Raw genomic sequence first — 9,555 nt, forward strand, 5'->3', positions numbered from 1 at the left:
GGCACGGAGAAGCAGGGGGAACCGTATCTGATGGGGGAACGCGGCTCGACGTAACAGCAGCAACTCGAGCACATTACTGCCCCATACATGTCAGGAGGACAAATAACACCTTTTCTGTTCAAATTGCCAACCCGCCACAGTGGCGTGTGTGTTGATCAAATTCACCCGCCACTTCAAATATTTACCCGCATTTGGCGGGTGGTGGGTGCTAATTTCCACCCCTGGTTTCATTACATAATAATAAAAGCAATCTTTTGAACAAGTTTGGACATCAAAGTAACTTACATGGTTAAAATCTAAAACAAATATTTGGTCTTGAGCTTTGAAGCTAATTTTAAGATATCCAGATTTGAAAAATAAACTAGGTAATCTGGAGGTCTGAGTCTGGGCAAGTTTGGGATTGGGAAGGAAAAGAAATGGTGGAAAAATGTGTGGAAATGCTATCTGTGTAGGAGCCAGGCTGAATTATTAAAGACGTTTTATGATCTCATGGAGGAAGCAAGGAGATAAACATTGGTTCCACTGTATATAGTTCATGAATAATGAATCACCTCTTGTGTTTATTTGATCACATTCTCAGGTCAAACAGAGAGTGTCAGATCGATCAGCACCACAGGAACCAGTGCCAGTACTGCCGCCTGAAGAAGTGTTTCCGTGTTGGCATGCGCAAAGAAGGTATCTATCCTGTTCCATAAATTCTCCTCTGTCCCACTCTGGAAAGGATGGGTTCCACTCAGACAAGTTGGAGTCATCATAGATGGGTGATCCTAGAAACGCCGAGCCTCTATCGCTTTGAAAATAGAAGAAAAGCCTCAGAGTTTTCTTGTTATTCCAATCAATTTTTTTGTGGGGGGGCAGTAATGTGTCTCTCTGTCTTTCCCGTTCTGCTCCACAGTGACCACCTGAACCTTCTGATGACTCAACTAGCCATGCGTTTCAGCTCAGTGTTGTGTTATTAGTGGCCTAATCTAGTGGCTCTGTTAAAGCGTCTGAGAGGATTGCGCTCTAAGACACCTGCGTCCCGGTGCCTTAAGCCCCCTGTTTGTTGCTACAGAGTCTCTCTGACTTGTTGGCTCGATCAGGAAGAATCCAATATGGAGATTTTGTGTTAGATGCTGGAGCTCAAGTGAGGCACCAGCCATTGGCACTCGGATACTGTCCAACAAATTACAACCATTTACATGTGTTCTGAAACGCTTAGATTTGGAAGGTTTTTGTCATTTGGACCAGACATGGGCCGTATGAGAGTCCCAAAAATCCCAGTTTCTCAGTATTCTAACCAAATATTAAGAAACATGTTTTATTTGCCTTTATTTAGAAACAGAAAAGTAAATACTATTATTACTGCTGTCTAAATAATATCACATATTACTTAATAATGATGCTATTATAGGCATAATAGTGTAATACTACTTTATATAATATTTATTGTTATTTTATTTGTATGCACAGACATATATGAGGAGTCTGAGAACAGAAGTAATTATGTTTTCCTGCACTCAAAACAGAATTTAAACCAACCCGTGATCTTTTTTTTTTCTTTTCTTTAGAGCATGTTTATTTTAGACTACTTGAGATCTGGGCTAATTTTTTTATTTTAATATCAAAGATTCAGCAAAATGTTTCAAAGTGTTGCCTTTTTAAAACGGATTTTAGAGACCATTGTGGACACAATTTACCGCGAGCAGTTTGTTTAATGACCCTGGGCAGTTCTTCACATTATTGTGTGCTGTTCAGAGAGCTGTTATGTTTGGCTGACTGTAAGAAGGTGTGTTTTCCCTCCTAAGAAAAATAAGAAGGTAAAATCCGTCTTCTTAATCAGCTCCACAAGACACACACTAGGGGCAAACTAAACTACAGCACCAGATCTATTTATTTATAACTCCAGGAGGCACTAATACCAGTATTGAGTGTCAGTTCCGATCCTGTGTGCCTGTACTCATAAAAATGGTCCTAAACCACAGTACCAATAGCAGTCATGTTCTCCACTCACTTGTTGAGGAGGGGGAGCAATGTCAGACATGTGGAGGTAGTTTTTCTGATCGGTTAGTGGGGATAACACACCATGAAGTTGTTTGTTCAGTGCTATTAAACACCAGAAGAAGAAGCCTTGTGGAGGTATTTTAAATAGATCGTTGTCACTTTAATGGGTTCTTCAGGGTATTCTACAGGGGTCTACTATGAGTTTTGGTTTTCATTTTAGCGCACAACTTCAAGCATTTTCAGTTTTAAAAAAAAGTTATCAGAAGAGGAGTTTGGGGTGGATCGTGTGGTGCTGCTGGAGAACAAGGAAGGGTGGGAGTTCTGTCTCTTCTGCCCTCACTGTCCATCTGTCTTCACTTCAGAGCTCTGTTAGTTCATATTGTTATTAAAAATCATTTACCTCAAGGTCTGTGAACGCTGTTTCGTTCAGCTGTTCCCTTTTCAGGGGTCTCCACAGCGAGTCGTCCTCCTCCATCTAACTCTGTCCTCTGTGTCCTCTGTCCTCACTCCAACTACCTCCATGTCCTCTCTGACTGCATCCATATATCTCCTCTTTGTCTTTTTCCTGGCAGCTGTTTCTAACATCCTTCTACCAATATACCCACTGTCCCTCCTCTGCACGTCCAAACCATCTCAGCCTGACCTCTAACTTTATCTCCCAGTCGTTGAACCTGTGCTGTACCTCTGATCAGGAATAACTTCACAGTTTCAATGTGAAACTGATGGATGTGGAAAGATTTAAGTAACAGTGTTCGCACGAACTGCTGCAAAATGTTTTAAGACAACAAAACCCACTTTGAAAGTGGTTTCATTCAGACTAGCCATTTTTAGCTTGTCAGAACGTCCGATTTAGAAGTCTGGATTTGATTGGGGCTTATTTCATTTTAAACATTAGCTTCCTATTTGGCTCAAGCCTTTCATCTAATAATTTCAGTGCCTCAGTGCTGTTTGTGTGTCAAAGTTTTAACTTTTCTTTGCCTGTGGTTTTGTCTTCTCCCCCCACCATTTTTCACATTCTTTCCCCTGACAACTACCCCCCCCAACCCCCCCCCATGTCCCCCAACCAAACTACAGCAGTTCAGCGCGGTCGCATCCCACCTCAGCCAAGCCTCAGTCCCTCCATGATTCCCATAGGTGGTGTCAGCGGCCTCGGAGGTGGCGAGTTTTATAACAACAACAATAACAACGGAGGAGGAGGGGGTGGAGGTCAGCCTGTGTCTGAGCTCATCTCCCAGCTGCTGCGAGCTGAGCCATATCCCAGCAGTCGATATGGACACCAGTACAACCAGCAAAGCGGACCAGACAATTCCATGGGCATAGATAATATCTGTGAACTGGCTGCTCGTTTACTCTTCAGCACAGTGGAGTGGGCCAGAAACATCCCATATTTCCCTGAGCTGCCTGTGTCAGACCAGGTTAGGAGACTAAATCTTATTTCTGAGACAAAATCTGGACTTTTGACCTTCTGTAACAAACGCTAATGTACGAGAAGGAGACAGAAGATTTGTTTAAGACTGTTGCATTTAAATGTAGAATAGATACAGGCATTAATATTATTATTTTACTGACAGGTGGCCCTGCTGAGGCTTAGCTGGAGTGAGCTTTTCATCCTCAACGCAGCGCAGTCGGCCCTGCCGCTCCACATGGCGCCCCTGCTGGCCGCAGCTGGCTTTCACTCGTCGCCAATGTCTGCTGAGCGCGTGGTGTCCTTCATGGACCAGGTGAGGATGTTCCAGGACCAGGTGGACAAGCTTACCAGGCTGCAGGTGGACTCTGCCGAGTACAGCTGCCTCAAGGCCATTGCTCTATTCTCACCAGGTGACTGTTCCGATCCGTGTGCGTTATCCTGCTGCTGTTTTAATGCAGAGCACAGCAGCTCCTATTTATACAGCACCTTTCCGTAACAAGGCGACCCAAAATGCTTTACAACCCAGAAACAACAATCAGGTACATAATCAAACACAGAAAACATAAAAAAACATCAATCATGTATAAATCTAAATGAAATATAGGATAATCTAAGTAAAATCACAAAACCAAACATCTAAATATGAGCTAAGACACTGAAAAATAGTAGCTAAAATAATCTAAATGAAATCATAATCAAATATAGAGATACAGAAGTAAAAACATCAATCATGTAAAATCTAAATGAAATATAGGATAACCTAAGTAAAATCATGAAACTAAACATATCTAAACATGAGCTAAGACAGTCAAAATAGTAGCTAAAATAATCTAAATAAAATCATGTTAAAGTTAAAGCTGAACTAAACAACAATTAGGAATCTAACAATCTAACAATATCTAAAATATGAGCTAAGATAAACTAAACTAAACTAAATGTACAGGAGGGCTAAATAAACTAAAACATGACAATGCTAAACGAACGGTACAGAAGACTTTCTAATTGTACCGAAAGGCCCGCTAACTGCCAACATAAGAATTACTAACTAAAGTAGTGAAGGAGGGGAGGGAGGGAGTGGGGTGAGAAAGATGAGGCAGAGACGGTGGAAAATGAGTATGTATGTGTAGAGGCGGTGAGAGACGGTGTGGTGTGTGTTGTGTGTGTTTGCAGATAAGTCCATGAATCACGTCACTGAGGCTATTGTCATAATGTGATGGAATGTTTATCAGCCAGCCCAGAGCAGATCCACGGATGTCCTTAGGCAGGATGGGGGCAGAGCATCTTGTTTTTACATAAAATCCGGGGAGAAGTTGAAGATGGCTAGCCAAGGCCAGCTTCAGGGGAGCCAGATTCACAAACAGTAATTGTTTTGGTTCAGGCAGACTTGTTTTCTGTCAGTCTTGAGAGTCTTGCTGATACTTCTCAATGGCGAATCCAAACAGCCAAATTCCAGGACCATTCCGCCTGATTCAGGTGAGCAACTTCCTCCAAGACGTAACCCATAATATTCATGAGTCCTGAAACCTCAATTCAGTCTACGGTCCTGTAAAAGGATCGCATCCAATTTGTGATTTAGCTCCTGTAACCACACAGTTTGATTGTTGACCGCCAAACCCATCACACAAATTTGACGATAAGTCAGGTAACTGCCTAACCCAAACAGCAGAAATCCTGTTATCAGAAATCCAAACTTGTAAAGATCTTCCACATCTTCCAGAGACAAAATCGTCAGACGAACAATATTCCATTTCCTCTAGGAATTCCTAGTGTATCCAGCAAAAAATGTCCCATCAGGGCAAGTGGGCTCTCCTTTGCCCGGTCTTCCCGTCGAGAAAATTTGATCAATTGCGTTGAGAGACCAGCTGACAAGATCCATAGTTTATAAATTTTGGAGAATAAGTCCAAAAATATTCAGGAAAGTTTCAATGAAACTTCAAATCTACACATTTCCAGTTTCTAGTTCTTTGTGTTTATGTTTTTTTTTTCTTTAATTGTTCTGCTTCACTTTGTCATACTTCTGTTTTTAAATCTAGGTCCAACAGAACAGAAAGCACCCACACACACACACAAATATTTCCCCGTAATTTGCAGTAACAATAAATTGGACAACAAACGCTGCTTAATAAGACTCCCACCAAAGAATATAAAACATCTTTCATAGGCATAAATTCATGGCAAACTGAACATAAGGACTGCTTCTGCAGTGTGAGGGGAATAAACAGTTATTCTACATTATGTCATAAATAAGGGCCAAGATCAGGTTCAGAACAGTTCATTGTTCATAAGGTCACATTTCCTTTTTACCTGTTTATGTAGGACTCTTATGTAATTCTGTATAATTTAATCCCAAATTCAATTTTTTCAATTAAAATTTATGCATTTTTTTCTTTTATTTAAAAAATGTCCAAATATAGGATGGATTTAACAATTCACAGTTTAAATGTAATAAGTATCGATACATTTTGCAAAACAAAATGACAAGAAAAGATTTACGTCCAAAAATCCACTGGATACGGTGCTGGATCAAAAGTAAACCACAGATAAAATTTAGGTCTGAGGAAGGCCAAAGACCCAAAACGTTACCTGGTAAATTGTGCAGTGGGAGCTCTGTTGGTGTGCAGATCTGTTTATTTTTATACAAAATCAAATATCTCTTTTCTCTTTGCATATGAACGTAATATTCACATGACATTAACACAACTGCGAGCTCTGTATTCATGTTGTCCTATTTGACTGATGGACTCAGGAAGCTTCAGGGTTAATAACTGATGTTTTCTTCTAACTGCAGCTTTATTACTAGTTTAATTAAGGTTGTAACCTGCTATGGCACCACCTTTTGGACTGTTAATGAAACTGCAGTAATGTGTCCTGTGATTAGTGCCAGCGCTGATTGTTACACACTTCTGTGCATTTCATCACCTAAATGTCTCATCACCAACGAGCCTGACAGCTGTGAGGCTTCACCAGCATCATTATTATTATTAGTTGTCACCAAAAAGGCAAAAAATGGGTGATAATGTTGTTGACTGTGTGTGCGCGCTTGTGTTGGCTTGTGTGTCTTTAAGCAAAATGTCTCATGAACCACTGGAAAAATTGAAATGACTCTCAGCAAGTAATCATTGAATGCACATCCACAATGTTTTGAATCATCCCAATTCAAGATGGCCACCACAGCTGTGGTAAAATGAAGACAAAGGTTTTAGTTGTGTGTTTATTGTCGATGAAAGATTTCAGAATGTGCTAAATGGGTGTTTCACATTATAATCTGCTAGGAATTAATCTTTTCTCTGAGCTCCTCAGGCCTCTTTATGTAACCTGCCCATACTGTGAAGTAACTGCCTCCTCCCTCTCTTCCTGCCTGTCAGATGCCTGCGGACTGACAGACCCAGTCCATGTGGAGTCTCTGCAGGAGAAGGCTCAGGTGGCTCTGACGGAGTACGAGAGGATGCAGTATCCGAGTCAGCCTCAGCGCTTCGGCCGCCTGCTCCTGCGCCTGCCTGCCCTGCGCGCTGTCCCTGCCAACCTCATCTCCCAGCTCTTTTTTATGCGCCTGGTTGGAAAGACCCCCATTGAGACGTTGATCCGTGACATGCAGCTCTCCGGAAGCTCCATCAGCTGGCCGTACGTCCCAGGACAGTAGCTCCACGCCGGATGAGGTCTCCATTTGGCATTCGCAACGTCAAGGACCCGCAGGAAACCTCCTGACTCATCACTATCCATCTGTGTGGTTGTCACACTGCAGTGCCAGATGGCTGTCATATATGCTGTACTGTAACCGCTTAATTCCCCCACATGAGCCTCTACAGAAGAGTGGAGCCAGGGAAAGGCCGGTGTCATCCTGTTGCCAAGCTATTTGTCCTGGTGCCAGGTCTCGAGCCAGAACTAGTTCCTCATGCTGGGCTCGGATATGGCCGCCACAGCCGGATGTCGTCACCTGCATGTCATAACGACTAAAGACAACAGCCTCATCCAGAGGGCATCAGCAGTCTGCTCTGGCTGCATCCAGAAGACAAAAGTCAAAGGAGCAGATTTCCTCCATACACTCCACACATTGGGCCTCAGTGACCCCTTTAAACCTGCAACTGATCACATGATTGAAACTCTTCTAATTAAACAATCTGGAGCACGGACCTCAAGAATTTGCTGCCACCTTTTTTAATGTCAGTACTGAGGAAGAAGCAGAGGAAGTACTCTGACAGAACAAGATGAAATAAAACCAAGGAAAATTCACCAAAGTCTACCACATCATCCTCAGAGATTGTTTTTAAAACAAATAATACGCAGGTGAACAGTGCATTTAAATTCATCCACAGGGCTCACTGTTGCTGTAGGTAATGAATACTAAAAAAAATCTCTATGAGAAAAGACATACCTCATTAGACATCAGAATGCTTTAGTATGATATTTCCTAAACACAAACCTCTGTAAGATTCGTTCACCAGAAATCGCCTTCTTTTTGACAACTGCCTTGCTATTTAGGGCTCCAGCAAACTCCATAAGAAGTCACGAAGTCTGTTCGCGGTCACGTGATTTTGAGTCATTCGTTTTCACACACACCTCTCTCTCCCTTCTTCTACAGTGTTAAAACAGGTCTTTGTGCCGGCTTCTCAACTCTCCTGTTCTTGTACAGATTTTTGCTTCCCTTAGCCCGACTCCACGTGTTTATTAAACAGACTGAGACCGCCTCAGCCACAAAGAGCCGCCTGTGACTCCCTGCAATCTTTTTAGGTTCATAGGTTTCTAAATTTTGCTGGATCAGCTGTAAAGACAGCTGTATTTAGCTGCTTCTCAGCAGAGCAGTAGAAGCAAAACAACTCCATTAAAGCTCACCGGCCTTTACGCATAAACACGCCCGTTGACCAATCACATAATACTTGGTGCGAGCCCCTGTGAGGAGCCTTGTGTCGCAAAACAGCGGACAAAGCTGCTACGAGAACAAAAGCGAGGCACATGAATGAGAGTCCACTTCGTGACTTCTCATGGAGTATGCCGAGGCCTTAAGGAGAATGAATTGGAAGCCAATTGTCCTTTTATCTTAAAAAAAAAGTAATTTTCAGTTGTCTTTTGAGACTGAGTTTTAATTGTTTGGACCACTTTTTAAAATGAGATAAAACAGGCCGTTCAAAAATGAGAAATAAAACAGGTGAGCAAAGATTTGACAACTGAAAGTACCAGTTAAACACCGTTTTATGTCCATTAAAACACTTTCTGGAGTAAGTCTCTTAAAATGAATTAAAGTGTATATATATCTATATGTATAATAATGCCAACTTTGTTCTTTTGCATGTTCAGACGTTATTTTGGATCTCTGCTTTTTCTCTTTTACATGATAATTCAAGGTTTATTTAGCCATTAAAGCAGTAGTTCTCAAACTGTGTGTGTGTGTGGGGGGGGGGTGACCACTCCTACGTTTATTTTATTTACATGTTGGCCCTCACTTTTGCAAGCAGAACTAATGTTCCGATGTTGTTGCCACTCTGACTTGTTGTGACAGCCCGTAAGAGACGAGAGCAGACTCGCTCACTTCTGTTCAGCCGGATCCAAGTGATGAGGAGCAGAGAAGGAAGGATGAGGTGTCCCTGTAACTCAGGGACAGATCAGTGTTGTTTTTATTATACTAGCGAAGTGCAGTTCTTTTTTTGTTCTTTAGTTTTGGACAAATAACGACTCCAAATGCTGCAAAAACAGTCCGTTTTTGACACAATGACTTGTTTCTCACAATGAATTATTCAGATCAAGTTCATTAGTTTTTACATTTTAATTAGTTGATTAACTTTGTTTTAGCCTTTTTAACATTGGGAGTTAAAAGGGGCAACCAGCCCCCCCCCCAAAAAAAAAAAAAAAAAAAAGAGGGGTGCAACAAGCAAAGTTTGAGAACCACTGCATTTAAGTATTGCTTTTCCTGGTAGCTTCTAAATGTTTTATTTTTCTTTCTTTCTATATGTATTTACATGAAAATACCTCTGCTATTTGTTTAGACATAAAAAAAAAGCTCAATGCATTTTCAACTAATTTGATATTGAGTTGTTCCTGCTGTCATCTCTAAACATCTGCTGTGTCAGCGAAATTTGTAACGGGTGTGAATCTGGTGGAAAAGGCTGCTTTCTGAGGATATTCGATGCCAAAACGTGACGAATCAAAGAAATAAGGGCCCTGATCGATCC

At 41.6% G+C, this 9,555-nt stretch overlaps 1 protein-coding gene across 2 annotated transcripts in view; it reads left to right on the top strand.

Annotated features, from left to right (window-relative positions):
- nr2f6a (nuclear receptor subfamily 2, group F, member 6a) overlaps positions 1–9,254 on the top strand; it is a 14,634-nt gene extending 5,380 nt beyond the window's left edge. The window contains exons 2-5 of one of the 2 annotated variants that reach the window (XM_017431353.3): positions 581–675; positions 3,058–3,398; positions 3,555–3,801; positions 6,757–9,254. In XM_017431353.3, coding sequence (XP_017286842.1) covers positions 581–675; positions 3,058–3,398; positions 3,555–3,801; positions 6,757–7,031 — 958 coding nt within the window. In that variant the 3' untranslated portion in view covers positions 7,032–9,254. The remainder of the gene's footprint in view (positions 1–580; positions 676–3,057; positions 3,399–3,554; positions 3,802–6,756) is intronic. The other variant, XM_017431355.3, reaches the window with a different exon arrangement.
- Positions 9,255–9,555: the final 301 nt, after the last annotated feature.

The sequence above is a fragment of the Kryptolebias marmoratus genome, linkage group LG20 (genome assembly GCF_001649575.2).
Source record: "Kryptolebias marmoratus isolate JLee-2015 linkage group LG20, ASM164957v2, whole genome shotgun sequence".
In the NCBI taxonomy this organism is placed as follows: Eukaryota; Metazoa; Chordata; class Actinopteri; order Cyprinodontiformes; family Rivulidae; genus Kryptolebias; species Kryptolebias marmoratus.